The sequence below is a fragment of the Schistocerca serialis genome, chromosome 2, assembly GCF_023864345.2.
Source record: "Schistocerca serialis cubense isolate TAMUIC-IGC-003099 chromosome 2, iqSchSeri2.2, whole genome shotgun sequence".
Taxonomy (NCBI): Eukaryota; Metazoa; Arthropoda; class Insecta; order Orthoptera; family Acrididae; genus Schistocerca; species Schistocerca serialis.
Window position 1 is genome coordinate 433,608,655 of NC_064639.1, and position 17,118 is coordinate 433,625,772.

At 37.1% G+C, this 17,118-nt stretch overlaps 1 protein-coding gene across 1 annotated transcript in view; it reads left to right on the forward strand.

Moving 5' to 3' along the window:
• The window catches only part of LOC126457292 (aquaporin-11), a 229,819-nt gene extending 219,452 nt beyond the window's left edge, over window positions 1–10,367 (forward strand). Inside the window, exons 5-6 of the mRNA XM_050093464.1 lie at window positions 4,252–4,390; window positions 9,007–10,367. Coding sequence (XP_049949421.1) covers window positions 4,252–4,390; window positions 9,007–9,206 — 339 coding nt within the window. The 3' untranslated portion in view covers window positions 9,207–10,367. The remainder of the gene's footprint in view (window positions 1–4,251; window positions 4,391–9,006) is intronic.
• The last annotated feature ends 6,751 nt before the right edge of the window (window positions 10,368–17,118 follow it).

A 17,118-nucleotide genomic window follows, 5' to 3' on the forward strand; every position in this document is an offset into this window, starting at 1 on the left:
AGAGCCTACGTCAAATGCACATTTCCTGAAATTCCCCTGCAGATTTTCTTGAGAAGGGTGTTGACACTCTTTCATAGAATCCTATTTTACTGCGGAGCTAAGAAACTAATTCAGGGATTACATCTGCGTACGTCTGAACAACTATCGAACTGAACTGTGAAACAGCAAACGCTCACAAATCCTACACGCATGTCACACCCTCGTCAGTTGTGTTTTTCATTCCTTAAACATGGCCTGCTTTTGGTCTAGAAGACACTCCCAATATAAATGTCCACTAGTAGGTCTCTAGATACTAACATCGGTCAGTGTAAGGTATTTTACTAAGAAATGTTCGGTTATAAATGAGGAATACATATATGGGGATGCTATATAAGGAGGCTGGAATTGGGAAGCTGACATGTATGGATTAATGTTTTGCTATGTTTGAGGTACGGATATTCTTCGTGTTTCTAATGTCCCTGTTAATTTATAGCGATAGACAGATTTGGGACTGTTGTAATGAATGACTATGCAAAATTTCGCTTTACAGACATTTTGTTTCTAATAGGGAAACCATGTTTTTCTTCCTCTAGGTAACAACATTTACCATTACACCATAGGCACCAACGTGTGGAGTCGTCTTGCTGTTTACATGTGATACATGATAAGTAGTATTGCCATTGGACAGCCCGTTACCTACAGTGACCATATATTAGTGTTGCATATGCCAATAAGACAAATTTAATGATTCCACCACAGTTCTCAGCGGTTTTTCGCTGTCATGCAGAAATCATACAAACCCGCCAATTTTGTAGTTGTAGGATCATTCTTAGTAAAATACAAATGAGTACAACACTGATGGTTGATTCCCCACTTGTGATGTAATGATCGTAAAAAAAGCCTCACTACTGAAAATATGCTGGGGAATTAGAGAGATGCAATAAAAAAATTAGACCATTTTTCGGACTGTCTGCATTCGCCTTTGCTGCTGGCTGCTTCTGATAGCACACCAATCTTGTCACAAGTGCCTGGAATGCTTCTTGGCTGTTACCCATGTGAGAGAGAGAGAGAGAGAGAGAGAGAGAGAGCTCAGATGTGTGGGCTGCTTTCAGCAGTTGCTTTTTGGTTAAGGCATGTTGAGTCCTGTTGAAAGCAGTTATCTGCGTGGGTTGTCTCTGGCATACGTGGAGATACTTACCCAGTTTTCAAGATGGTACGAGATGGTTCACTGTATCTGGCAGCATTGGGCTGTCACAGCAGCAATAGCTCCTGAGCCATAGCACAGCAGCATGCTATGGCAAGATAAGCATGGAGACAATTACGTGTGGGTCTCCATGTCGAGTTTGTTTTACTTTGGATTGTAAATAAATTCCATGTCTACGCTATTTCCATCCTATGGTGGCAGTGGTGGTGGTTTGTAGATGCACCAGAAAAGAAGATAGAACAACTGCATATAGAGTTAATCAAATTACACAGAAATATAAAATTCACTTTAGAGAAAGAAGAATCAGGTCAAATAAACTTGCTAGATATATCCATCACAACGAAAAATAACCACCCACTCAGCAGCTACATGTAAAACACCACAACAGACACAATACTGCACCAACCATCTAGTCACCACACTCCAAAAAAAAAAAAAAAAAAAAAAAGGCAGCTCTGAGAGATACGCTCCCCACACTAAATATAGTACCACTTGACAAAAACAACTATAAGGAGCTGGACATTATAATTCAGATAGCAGGGAAAAAAACGCTGAATCTCTAAATATGAAATTGTATAAGAACACCCAGAGAAACATAAAAATAAAAAAATAAAAACATCACACAAGTTCAGACACCAACAACATCCACAACAAACACACTCACCAACAATTCCACGATGCAGCTCATTGTAATTGTTAACTAATTGCATGTTTATAATTCATGTTGACATTGTATGAGTTCAACAGGCAATGGGTGTTTGAGCTGAAGGAAAGTAGCATCGAAACATAACAAAAGTTATCAGTATCTAACAGTGTAGTAATGTTGCTTAGTGTCCAGTTTGTGGTCCAAAGTTTAAAATGACACAGAGATAATAATTTTTCTGTCTCAAATGTTTTTTATTCATTCTTTCACAACACATTTCACACCTTTTCAAAATGCCACAGGTAAATATCAAAACATAAAATTTAGAACTCCACACCAATTACAAAGAGTTCCTAGGTGTTAACTCAAGCCATGTCAAAAGCAGTAAGTATGAGTCTGACCAGAACTAAACATGAGTGGAAATTAGTCTGATGCAAAAGTTAGAACTCAACATCAATTGCAAAGAGTTTCTCTGTGTTAATCCAAGCCATGTCAAAAGCAGTAAGTATGAGCCTGACCAGAACTGAACACAAGTGGAAATTAGTCTGATGCAATTAGTGCCAATCAGATCTCATAAGTACTTTGCTCAGCCAATGGCCTTGCCACGGTGGTAACACTGGTTCCTGTCAGATCACCAGAGCTAAGTGTGGGCTAGCACTTGAATGGGTTACCATCTTGTCTGCTGAGCACTGTTGGCAAGCGAGGTTCACTCAGCTCTTGTGAAGCAAACTGAAGAGCTACTTGATTGAGAAGCAGCAGCTCCAATCTCGTAAACTGACAAATGGTCGGAAGAGCAGTGTGCTGACCACATGCCCCTCCATATCTGCATCCAGTGACGTCAGTGGGCTGAGCATGACACAGCAGGTGGTCAGTACCATTGGGTCTTCATGGCCTGTTTGGGCGGTGTTTAGTTTTTTTAAGTACTTTGTCCCAGAATATTGCATAAGTCAAAATAATATTAAGATAACTTCTGTTTTTTGAATTATATATTAGATTTAGTTTACAGAATGTCTCTTGAAGATACATAATTATGTGAAGATTTTTACCAATAATATCTGATAACAAAGATTACAAAAGTACCAAATATAAAAATTGGAAACTTCTTATTATATTGCAATATTGATCACATAATGACAGTGAAATAAATAAAAATATAAGTAGGAACATTTGCATTGTCTGCATTTTGAATGATAAAAATAGTAAAAATAATGTCGATTTGTTTTCAGAGCACTTCCTGTTAATTATTTGCCAACCACCTTTCTCTGTGCAAAATTAAATTGTGAGAATATATTGATAAATACATGGAAAATCATATTTCCTGGAAAACTGCACACAGCAACTGGAAAACTCTATGAACATCCACAGTTATGGAACATATAATTTACTTACAAAAGTCAATTGAAATCTGGCTGGAATTTTGGTATCATATAGTTTGTTAACTGAACTAAAGTTCTGTCAGATCCTGATTTATTACAACCACCACTACACAACAAGGCACAACACAGAAATTCAACAGACGAGCTGGTACACACTCACATAGAGAGACAAACTGACATGCATAATTGGGGACATCCTGAAGAAACAATGATTAAAAACAGCATACCAACTCAGCACAGAAATGCCTAAAGAAGGAAGACAACACCAACATTTACCAAAAATCTGGCATTTACCAACTCTAGTTAGAGCAGACCAACAGCACTTTTGACATAAGGTATCAAGAACATACCAGAGCATGGAAATATGATCTAAAAGACATGGTTTGTGTGAAAATGTAAATTTTGTTGGTGATTTGAGTGTACATTTTCATAAATAAAGTGTGATCTTGAAAAAAATCTACACATTGATCATGCCAAAAGTCGACAAACAATTCTTGGTGTAGTAGTTCTCAGGGGCACCCTGGGATGTTCTAAAGAGAGCAATAGCAAATGATCTCCTTTCCACCATAAATAAACAAAAAAGGAACACAATCCACACATCAAAACAAAGTGCACAAAATGGAGAGATTGCAGTAGTTTTCATAACACAAAAATGTGAATATATTTAATGTCAGTGAAAGTGCTGTGTGCTAAAATTTGCCACATATATGGAAGAATCTGAAGAATGATGTAAGAAACAAAAAACTGAGAGTAATAAATACTATTTATAGCACAAAGTTAAAGCATGAGAACTGTTCATGATACTAGCAAAACAAAATTGTGAGAAAAACTATCTTGTTACAGTGACCACTGCAGATGCTTTAAAATGACATGAAATACATTTAGTCTTAAGTAGACTTCCTTACAGTTGCAAAAGACTGTATTTAACCTATGTAACTTATGTTTATTAATTTGTAAAGAGGGCATTACAGTGTACGCTCAGCAAGTAAGCAGCATTACATGTGATATATGTTTATTGTTTTCTATGTCAAGTAAATTATGCATTTCAGGTACCCATGTTCACTGGTGCTGCAATAGAGGGTGCAGCAACCTGTGCCTGTCGACTTGTCTCACGTGCGTTGAACGAAAGGGAGACACCGCTAGCCAATGTACTCGATGCATTCTTTTCAACAGCTCTAGTTGTTGCAGGTAATCAAATACATTACCTTCTGTTGCTATTCATTTTTGCTGCGATTCAATTCCATTTTGTCCTTTGATAAAAAAAGACTGCTATCTTCAAGCAACACTGTATGAGCTGCTATTAAATTAACTCATATACCAACTACAAAATTTAAAAATGCAAATAAGATTAATAGAATGGGCCTATATACCCTCTTGATGACAACTAATAAAGTTCTTGAAGGTTAAGCAATGCTTATAATTTGGAAAACCAGTACTGATGGCTGGAGAAGGTTCTGTTGATGATTTTTCTCTTATACACTTTGTTCAATGCTGCTAAGGCAGAGGATGAAGCAGCTGCCAACTGACAACTTTTTATGGTACCATGGAGTTTATTGCAGAGTTCAGTTTATCTTCCCCCTTCCCCCCCCCCCCCCCTCCCGCACACCCCCACTCCTCCCCCATGAACTGTTGACATTGCCAAGATGGGGTGGCTTGGGTAGCTGTACCACATTTGCAATCACAATGGAAGGGTATCTGTGAACAGATCAGACAAACCTGTGGTCCCTGAATAAGTGTGGCAGACTTTTCAGTAGTTTCAGGGATGTTCAGGGTGGTTGTCTGATCTGGCCTTGTAACATTAGCCATTGTTACGTTAGTATGATGAACATCTGAAACCTGGGTGAAACTACATATGTCATTTTCCCCAAGGCCCTGCATTCTTAACTGTATGGCTTAATGATGATAGCATCCTCTAGAGTGATCCCTGTCTGGATCTCTAATAGAAGCTGCTCAGGATGGTGTCCTCATCAGGAAAAACACAACTGGCATTTTATGGTTCAGAGTATGGAGTTTTAGATTCCCTAATTGGGTCAGTAGGCTATAGAATTTTAAACAGGAAAGAGATAAATTGAAATTAGATACAGTAAGAATTAGTGAAGTGCAGTAACAGGAAGAGCAGGACTTGTGGTACAGGGTTACAAACACAGAATCAACCAGGGATAATGCTGAAGTAGATCTAATAATGAATAAGAAATTAGAAATATGAGTAAGCTACTATGATCAGTGTCATTAATACATTGTAGTAGCCATGATAGACATGAAACCAACACCCACCACCCTAGTACAAGTTTATGCAAATAGACTGAAAAAAGTATGTAAGACAAAACTAATTATTCAGACAGTTAATTGGACAGAACTTTAATTTTGATTTGGCACTGGTGTTTGGTACTAGTAAAGGAAAAGAAGAAAAATAGTAGGAGAACATGGACTGGTGAATGTGAATAGCAGGAGAAACCACCTGGTAGAATTTTACTGAAAGCATAATTTAATCATTGCAAACACTTGGTTTCAGTATCAGGAAAGAGTGTTGTACATGTCGAAGAGATTTGGAAACACTGAAAAGTTTCACATACATTATACACTGCTCTGCAAAATTTGAGGACGAGATAGATAAAGCAACATAGCATATCAGCTATCACTGGAAACAAATGAAAGTGAGGGACCATGTTGCCAGAGGTCTCCCAGTAAAGTGTGTGTCAATCAACAAGCAGTTCCACTGCACTGTGATGGTGTTTACAACATCATTTGGACAGCTTCACACAGTGAAGAATCGTTGGGAAACTGGAAGAAGAATGAGGCATGATATGTGTAGCTCAAAAGTATGGTATTACTCACAGCATTGTTTCAAGTGCATAGGGAGTGTTCCAAACCATAGGTGCTGTTGCTCAAAGGAGAGAAGATGGTTGAACATGGTCAGCTACAGTGGCTTACGAGTGGTATATTGTGCAACAGACAACAAGGAACCCATGTCAAATGTACTGCACCCTCCACAGTGGCACAGTGATTTCGTGGGGGACTCACTTTGTCAATGACCAATACCTTGTGATGTCTGTACAATGATGGCACCATTTTTGATGGTGCCAAGAGCAGAGGAGTGGGATCATGTGCTCTACTCAGATGTAAGCAGATTCAGTAGTGATTCTTGGTCTACTCTCATATGGCAAGAGGTGGAAACATATAATGCAACCAGGAAAATTGTCAAACATGATAGTTTTGGTGGTCCAAGTGTTATGGTGTGGGACACATAATGTTGCATGACCTTATTCTTGAACATGTTACACTCAGCAGTCAACATTATAATGACTCTGAACTTCTTCTCCATATGCATCCATTCAGGGCTCCATTTGGCCCTGGCTCCATTTCTATGGATGGCAATGACATCAGGTGTCAGTGCAAGTGGAGGAGCTCCTTGGACTGAGAAGATATTCGGTGAATGGATTGGCCTGCATGTTTGCATGATTTAATTCCCATGGATGGGATGCATCTATGGGATGCAATTCGGAGGTGTATTGCAACATGTCCAAATGGAGCAATAATCAGCCTGCAGTTGTCAATCATGCTGCTGGAGAAATTGAATGCATTACCAATATTGTGGCCAACATGGGAGCACTTTGCAAAGTATGCTTTGCTGTCTATGTTTTTAATGTCCAGGGGACCATCATATAAATCACAGAGACTACAGTACAGTTCACGAAATTTATTTCCAGTTGCACATACGAACAACCATCCACTGTATAAGGCAATGACAACAATGAAAATTTGTGCCAGACTGGGATTCAAACCCCACTTTCTCACTTTACTCAAGCGGTCACCTTAACCACTTTGGCTATCAGTGCATGATTTGTGGCCAGACCAAAACTTCCATGTGTCATCGTTCCTGCATCACAACCTGTGCCTTTACACACGCTATGTAATTCCCATATAGTGGAGGACTTTTTAACTCAAAGTTACTGCCCGGTATCAGGTATTTTGCAGTATATGTGTGGTTAAGAAGAATAATCCAATGTAGAAGGAATTACACTACAAGGAAGAATGGGGAAGAGATGGATGCAATATATCTGTACTCACTCCTATTCACCAAGTTTGCCAGTTGCAATATTTATAGGCACCAGTATGATCTGTTTCACAAAATTAACTGTTAAAGATGCCACAAAAATCATTAGCTCAATGAAAACCAATTAGTTTTCGAAGTAAGATCATATTTCAATCAAATTATTATAATCTGATGCTGACTTGATAATAGCCCTCTTGATTTACTGTTTCAAATATTTGTTGAGGTGTATTTTATGAAAGACTGACATTTGTGGTACTAATACCCATTTGCAAAAGAGAAGGTGAACAAGTCACTTCCAATTATAGACCCATCTCCCTTGGCCCATCCCAGTACTTACAAAGATTAAATTATTGTTAGAATGACAAATTGATATCATGTGCCTCAGATTAATGTGCTTTGCTTAAACTATATGTGGTGATTATCTTTTTCTTTGTGTATATGGCTGTGTATGTGCCCAAGTCCATGAAGATGTACTACATTCACTGTTTTAATAATCTAACTACATCTTAAAGGTCTTTCACCAATAGTTACAGGCATCTGTAATACATTACTGATACAAGAAAATCTGAAGGATTTTTCAGGGTCGCAGACAAATAACAAACCCTTCTGAATATCTGTTCCTTGCAAAGAAACAAAAGGCAGAATGAATAAAAAAGTAAAATATAGTTATACAAAAAAATGAGGAAAGACACACATCAACTCAGAAAACTGCACCAGTTTAAGATCTATTGCTCATTTTTTACTCTCTCTTTCTCTTCATTACACACACACACTGTTTTCTTCATTTTTATTTGCTGTTTTCTTTACCACAATTTTTAACTGGAACAGTTTTGTTTTGTACATCTGTGTGTTTATTTGTATGTATGTGTAGTCAGACTGAAGTCTTTATCCAACAAGTATCTTGAGGGCTATGCTGAAAAGAACAGACATACCAGTATGATAAAAAATATGACTGGCCATTGTCCTATCTGTAAATTTCTACATGTAGCAAGATCAAGAGCAAGTGAAGATGGAAGAAGATTTGGAGATAAAGTTAACCTATATAAAAAAATTCACAACTGCAGTTCATTTAAACTTATTGGTTTACAACACCCATATTAAAAGGCAAGGCATGTCAGTCTCAGAAAATATTCAGAGCCTTAAAAAGATAAAACATTTATTCTCATAATGTTGATATAAAACCTCAGACTAACACACTGTGAATAATATTATAATACTTTTTATTCAAATGGAACCATTATAACCTTAATTGTTTGCATTAGTCCTCCATCTACATCAGATCAATTTATTTAATGAAAAGTTGCATCAATTAATATTAAGCAATGTAAAAAATTAAGCAATGGGTCTTAGTATGATTTCCTTATTTTTGAAATTCACAATGAAGACACAAACTTGCTGAATATTTGTGACAAGCTAAAACTCTGTGCCAGACCAAGATACCTGCCAAAGTATCTGCCTGTCCTGGACAGCATCCTACCAACTGTGCTACCTGAGGATTGGCCACTGATTGATTCAACGCTTCACCTTGTCACTAGTTCCTCTTTACAACTTCCAAATTAGCTGAAGCCCTGAGAAGATTCATGAGCCATACTGAGGGATCTGAGTTGGTAGTGTATTTCCCATGTAAGGAAAGTATAAAGATTTGAGTTTTGATCCAGCAAATAGTTTCAATTGTCACAAATATTCATTTCAGTCTGTACTCTACTAAAGAGCAAATACACACTATCTCAAAAAATTGTTGGGTTTTCAGCATTCAACTACACAGGTGGCTATTTCAACCCAGTGTTGGCCTCATCACTGAAATATGACTGCCCTGGAAATACATACGAAGAGCACATAATTGTTTACTGGGTAGGATCCTGCCTTGGAGCCGCAGCTTCGGTAAACCTCTACAATCACCCTACTGTGCAACAACTTCTGTTCACTGGAACCAAGAAGAAGGAAGAATGAATAAAAAGGCATACCACCTGTGGTTATTAATTAATACAGGACTATTCCACGTAAACAGGCATCATATGTCACTCCAAATAACTTTTGTTACAATTACTTGTCACTTCTCAGTATCAGTAAAATTGTTTTACTGTAGTTTTCCAGAGATACTGTTGTGCATACAGCAAACACAGTTTAAGAAAATAAGATTTCTGGAATATCAGCAAGAAAATTCCCTTTCCTTTGAAGTCATAGCAATGACTTCAGCTTTATAAGAAAAAAGTTGAGGTAACCCTTTGTAGTGAGTGCAAAAATGTTGACTTATAATTTTCGAACGATGCCTGAAAAATGGGACACGAATGATGAGAATCTGTGAATGATGACAATGAGATACTTTCACTGCCAATCAATGACAACTGCCTATTTTGTACGTTGAAATATACAAAGCAGTATTCGCACAATAATGTTATACCAAAGAGGTACTGAGACATTCAGCACAGCCGTACTAATGGACACAACTGAGCATTAGTTCTGTTCTGCCATCCAGCCATTTTTTCTATGAAGTATTATGTACAGCATTGCTCCAATGCACACAAACTAAGCACAATGAACTATCTTTAAATTTGAAAACTTCGTTCATCCTAGTAAGGCATTTAGCAGTGCACCATAACAAAATAAGTACAACCCTTGCCTGTTTTTACTTTTTTATGTAGTAGATAACTGTTGTGTTTCTATTCACAGTTAATGTGGTCTTCACAAAGTTAAATTGCCAATAATTCCTCAATATATTGATATGCATTATAATAAATAACACAATTACAACTTAGATGCCACATTTTAATACAATTTCTTACTGCAAACTTAGATGCAAGATACAACTGTGCATTTCTGAAACAAAAAATTCTGGTTACAGATCATTAATTTCATTTCAAGTGCACTGTCAACATAATATAAGCACATTTTTATTTTTTGAGAGATACCATTTTGGATTAATAACATATGTGACAAACGTAAAGAGTTGTGTGCCAAAAGCATTGGAGATTTCACCCATCAATTGCATATGCTGTACAGTTGTTGCAGTTACTTTATATAAGAGTTCTATTTATTTTCTGCACATTGTACTTGCCAATTGTAAAGACCATGTTATTTTTTAAAACCCTAATAAAGAAAGAAAAACTTGTTTACCATATTATTAATATCCAACAACATGCTTGACTCTTCTACAATATAAAAAAAGTTTCAAAATTCTAAGGTAAAAAAATGTGGTAAGTATGAATTTGGCACTTTACCAAAAAATATGTTTGTAAGTCTTGCACAAATGGCTCATGGCCTAAAAGGTTGTATTAACGCAAATTTATCTTTCTTCTGATTAAATGTGAACAGTAGCAGTATATGGTACAGATATAGCAGCACCAAAGAATCAGTGCACTTTCTTTCATGTGGCAGGTTTAAGAATTATCAATTAATCACCAAGAAAGTTACAATCTTTGAACTTCCATACGAAACAATTACAGGATGAAGCACAATGCAAGGAAGTGAATTACAGCTCCATAAGCTTACAGAGGAATGCTGAAGATTAGGTGAGTAGATAGGATAATTATTGAAGAGATACTGAATCAGAATAGGGGGAAAAGAAACTTGTGACATAATTAGACTAAAGAAGAGATATGTTGCTAGGACTTATGCTGAGGCATAGGGAAATAGTTAATTGCAGTCTTTGGACTGAAGATCACAACAACAAAGACAAATGCATTTGTAAAGGGTTTGCTTTAATTCAGTCAATATTAAATATTATTTTCATAAGTTCATATACATTGAAATGTCAATTAACAGTAAGAAAAATACATATCAGTCACTCTTTTACTCAGTTCAGCTATATTGATGAGAAGTGCACAGAGTCTGAAATGCCTGTAATTATAGCTACCAGTGTTTCAAATGCTGTTTAAGGATTTGTCCAAAATCATGAGCACAGACATTAGTAATGCATCAAGCCTTGGAGCCATTTGCTTCCTTCCGTGGAAGTACATGTAAAATTTAAGCCAAAATCCTCCTCAAAAGGCATGCAATGTTGTAAGCATACTTACCTCAATAGTTTACCTGATTTGAATAACTGGAGAGCTCTGCACTTAATATTAAACTGCATCTACTGATGTTGACATTTATCACTCCAGTTATTGTGTAACTTCAGATGAAAGTGATACCCACTGTGGTTTTTGTAACATTCCTTAGACAAATCCTTAATTTTTATTAACATATACTCTTAGTATAAATAGAATCACTCAATTTAAGTGATGATGAAATACATACACACACATCAAAAAAAGTTTTGCAACACCTCAGTTCAGAGAGTTCCAGAACCTGTACAGAAAATTGGAATAGAGATCAACACAACCATCATTTCCACCTATTTTATTGCCCATGAAAATTACACATTGCATGTTGTACCACCATACCACAAGACCTTCAGAGGTGGTGGTCCAGATTGCTGTACACATTGGTACCTCTAATGCCCAATACCATGTCCTCTTGGCATTGATGCATGCCTGTATTTGTCGTGGCATACTATCCACAAGTTCATCAAGGCACTGTTGGTCCAGGTTGTCCCACTCCTCAACGGTGATTCAGCGTAGATCCCTCAGAGTGGTTGGTGTGTCACGTTGTCAATAAGCAGCCCTTTTCAGTCCATCCCAGGCATGTTCAACAGGGTTCATGTCTGAAGAACATGCTGCCCACTCTAGTCGAACGATGTCATTATCCTGAAGGAAGTCATTCACAAGATGTGCACGATGGGGGTGCAGTTTTAGTCCATGAGGACGAATGCCTTGCCAATATGCTGCCAATATGATTGCACTACCGGATGGAGGATGGCATTCACATATCATACAGCCATTATAGCACCTTCCATGACCACCAGCGGCATATGTCAGCCCCACATAATGCCACCCCAAAACAGCAGGGAACTTCCACCTTGCTTCACTTCCTGGACAGTGTGTCAAAGATATTCAGCCTGACTGGGTTGCTTCCAAATAAATCTCCAACTATTGTCTGGTTGAAGGCATATGCAACACTCATTGGTGAAGAGAACGTGATGCCAATCCTGAGCGGTTCATTCGGCATGTTGTTAGGCCCATCTGCAGTGGGCTGCATCGTGTTGTGGCTGCAAAGATGGACCTCGCCATGGATGTCAGGAGTGAAGTTGTGCATCATGCAACCTATTGCGCACAGTCTGAGTCATAACACAACATCCTGTGGCTGCACGAAAAGCATTATTCAACATGGTGGCGTTGCTGTCAGGGTTCCTCCGAGCCATAATCTGTAGGTAGCGATCGTCCATTGCAGTAGTAGCCCTTGGTGGCCTGAGTGAGGCATGTCATTGACAGATTCTGTCTCTCTGTATTTCCTCCGTGTCCAAACAACATTGCTTTGGTTCACTCCAAGACACCTGGACACTTTCCTTGTTAACAGCCCTTCCTGGCATGAAGTAACAATGAGGACATGATCAAACTGCGGCATTGACCGTCTAGGCATGGTTGAGCTGCAGACAACACAAGCCGTGTACCTCCTTCCTTTTGGAATGACTGGAACTGATTGGCTGTCGGACCCCTCCATCTAACAATCACTGCTCATGCATGCTTCTTTACATCTTTGGGCGGTTTTAATGGCTCTCTGAACAGTCAAAGGGACTGTGTCTGTGATACAATATCCACAAAGCTTCAATTGATCGATCAATATAGTGATAATGTTCCTATCATTTGACTGTGACATCAACAAAAAACTGCATGCAGTGTAACTGCTGTGAGAAATGACTATGAGAACCTCCAAATGGAGATAGTTCTGGATACTTACGTATGTCCACAAAAAAAGGATAATTTGGTTACAGCAAGAGCAAGGAATGACAAAATAAGAATGATTTCCTGTTCACACATCTAAACATTGGAAATTAAAATGAAACATAAGGTAGATCAAAATTAATGTACCTTTCCATATCATGTTAGTGTGCAAACAATGCTAGAAGTTAAGAAACTAGTAGTCCCAAAATCCTACATCAGACTTTTGACAATGCTCATCCTGGTAGTGACATTATAAGTTAATGATAAGTTATACACATATGAGAATCAACTTGAAGTTACTGATTGTTTTTGGGTAAAATATTTCATCATGACACGTAATACCTTTGAAATGGTCCAGGTACATACTGACTTCTGGAATGTAGTCAGAAACATCCGAAGGTAATAGCATCTCCCATTTACATGCTCACACAGCCACAGTCTGCAGACCTGTGTTCACAATCATAGAGCCAAGTGAAAAATTCATAATAATGAGTGCATACTTTTATATTGTAGAAATTATGACTTGCCAGAGTAGTGAGAGTTTCTTGTTACTATAGTTGTTAAACTAATTGCACCAACTATGTACTTATGTACTTCTCAAATTTTTGGATGTATGCATTTCAGATGCTGAAGTTTCTTTGATGGCATGTTAAAAGCAATACATTAAGCACTGATTTGAGAAAGTATTATTGTTTTGTTAAAACATTTTATTATTATTATACTAAAACATGTTTTTATGATTATTATCATTAAAATTGTAGGAACTTCAGGCTTGTTAAAAGGCCAATAAGGTAATGTGGTATGTGTTGTCCTTACAACATAACTGAAACCTGGATCTGTGCCTGCTGCATGTAGCACATATAATTTGCTGCTGGCGAAGTAACCCTTGCCATTGAACTACATCCCAGCCAAATGATAACTGTGGCAACACCACTGAACATTCAATGCATTCATCAGATAACTAAGAATGACCAAAGGAATCATTTGTGAGCCTTGACAGATTACAATTACTTATTTTCTATTTCAGTGTGTTCCATACTGAGCATGGGAAACTGCATTTTGAAAAATTCAATGTTCACTGGGAACAAGAGAATCTAACCATTCATTCACACACCCTGTTCAATAAATCTCAACATGAAGAAAGGCCTTTAGGTCTGTTGAATGAGTCAAGTCATATATTACAACAGGTAGAAACAGTTACTGCTGGCTACTTCTATAAAGTGTACTAACAACATATGATTAGTGATGTTCTACTTACACTGACAATTATGGTAATTACTTCTAGATAACTTTATGTAAATACATAGGAGAGAAATAGCTACTTTCCAAAAAGCAATTGCTTTTCCTATGCTAATTATATGCTGTTTTCATCTAACACTTATATAAAAGTTTTTATATAACTTTACAAAGGTATCTAGCTATTGAAAAATTCAGGTTCCATCTGAATACAAATATTAGTTATGCAAAATTTTATATTCCTGAGTCTAAGTTTTCATTAAATTTTAGAAGTGGGTAATGATGTGTTTTTGTACTTTGCATTTGAATATTTGGCGATTTTCAATTCCCTGCCTAGTCTCCACCAACAACCTGTTGTAGACTTGTGCACCAGAATATAAAACTTGATTCCGAACCCTTGAGAGGGACGTGTACTCTAGAGGAATTTATTTCTACTTCTGGTATTGTGGTTGCGAATTTCTGAGTTTGTTGAACTGGGAATATGCATGCTGGAATGCAACTATAAGAATCCCTAGGTCCATGAAGAGGCATCTGCAATATGTTTTATTATCAGCTTCACACAATGTTCTTACTGCACACTTCTGTAGACTAACCCTAACAGTAATGTGCCAGAAGATTATACCATAGGACCAACAGGACAGAACTGAATTAAAGTATGCAAAATGTGATAGTAATCTTGTCTGCAGATCAGCACAATGATAAGGCTTTCTCAGTACAGTGCATGCAGAAATGAGCCTTATCATGAGTGTGTGCACATGCTACCATCACCTCACCTTATAATACATATGGATTCACAGGAACTTCCAATATGGATATTTATCCTGTGTATAACCATTTATCTCTACTTATAGTATCGGTAAGTTGTTTTAATTTGTTCAGAATTACATAACATGGGTTTTACTAATATTAAGGGTTCACCTGTTCACTGTGAACCTGGTTAAGCCTGTTCATTATCCTTCTGAGCATGTCTGCCATGAGTGAATGTCATTTGGTCCTTCATTAATATACATTCTAGTTTCTGATGAGCCCTCCAACATTCCAAATAAATCATTTATGTAGACCAAGAACAGGAGTGGGCCAAGCACTGAACACAACAATATTTAATTTTATTCCTGTACAGTCATTTGCTAATGTGATCCTCTGGTTTCTAATGTTAAGGTATCAGTCCAGCCATGTAAGAGGGCAATATTTAATGTCCTATCATTTTAGTTTCCCTAGCAGAATTTCATGATTATATCATCAAAATACCTTGGTAAGATCACAAAAAAGATGAAAAGGCTAATGTTTATTGTTTACTTCTACTAGAACTGAGTTCATAAGATCATATATTGCCTTCTCAGTAGGGAAGCCCCTATGGAAGCCAAACTGAGCTGCTGTTAAATGGTTCTTCTCAGAAAACTACTTTATCAAAACTTTTCAAGAAGGCAGCATGGATGGAAATTGGTCCATAGTTAGAGGTCACATTGATATCTTCACCTCAAGCCAGCACAAAATTTTATTACTTTTGGGGTGAGGAGCCTGATGTACCCTCCCATATATAGTAAAATATGTAGTCAACCAGTGTTATTAATTAAAATCTTCATATACAATCACATTCGTGTCATTTCTATGAAGTCTTATTAGTATCCTCTCTCATTGCTTACTGAAGTTTAAAACATTTCCTGATGGGGACATACAGACAGTCTGGACTCCTACTGTGTATGCTGCCAGATTTATTACTGAAGCATAACACCCATAGAGCAATACACACAGTGGTCTATGGCCTGGGATTTTATTCCACCTCTGGTATTTAGCCACTTCCCTTTCCTCATATTACACAAAGAGTAATGTAATAATAATTTACATCCATCTAAGTGGATCTATCAATTTCTGTGACTTTCAGATGATGTTTTATTAAGCACAGCATACCTGCAAAAAAAGTTTTGGTTTTTCAGTGACATACATAGATATAAGGAGCTCATTTTTCTTACTGAACAAGCATCTTGTATGTTAATGGAAAAGTCTAAATGCATTACGATTGTTACCATTTGTACTGTGCAATTTGCCATTTGTTCTTTTTCCACTAATTGTTTCAACTGTCCCTAGTTATCTAGCAGCTTTATCTTTCGTAAAAAGTTGCCCTAAAGAGACCCAACCAGTATACTGGAAATTACAGTGACTGGCAAACAGTGTTCTGCTGACACTGAACACTTCTGGAAATCAGCTGTGAAAATATACTACTGGAAAAATTCATATGTAGACAATGCCATGCCTGGTGCTACCATGTGAAGAGTCTGGCATACTCTCCAAACCATAATATAAAATGTATTCTAAAAATACTATTAATTTAAGGAAAATTTCACAAATCATGTTAAGACAGAAGGATTATGTAGTACTTTTAAAATACTTCAAATAATCAGCTTCCTTTCATATTTTCTACAGAATTCTTTAAATGATTTCATACTGCATTCATCTGTCATTTTCACTTATTTGTCCCACTATCATATGATTCTGATCCTGGACTATTTTCAAGTATTTAAAACAGAAGCATCATATACAGGAAGTATATGCATCAGTTAAGAATTGAACACAAAGAATATCAGATCTCAAGATATGCACAGTGGTACATTATGCCATACAGTTTCCTGCTCCTGTGATTAATTAGTGTTCATCACTGTTGTGCATATGACTATATGTATTTGTCACAAATTTGGAAATATTAGCTACGTTATTATGGGAGCTCATCAATATTAATCAGTTGTTGCAAGAACCTTATGCTAAGTACACACAGCCATACAATGATACAATGTTTATGTATTCAGTATAATATATAGATGGTGCTATACTGTCATATAGATTTAAAATCTTGTCACCCGAGGGCACATATG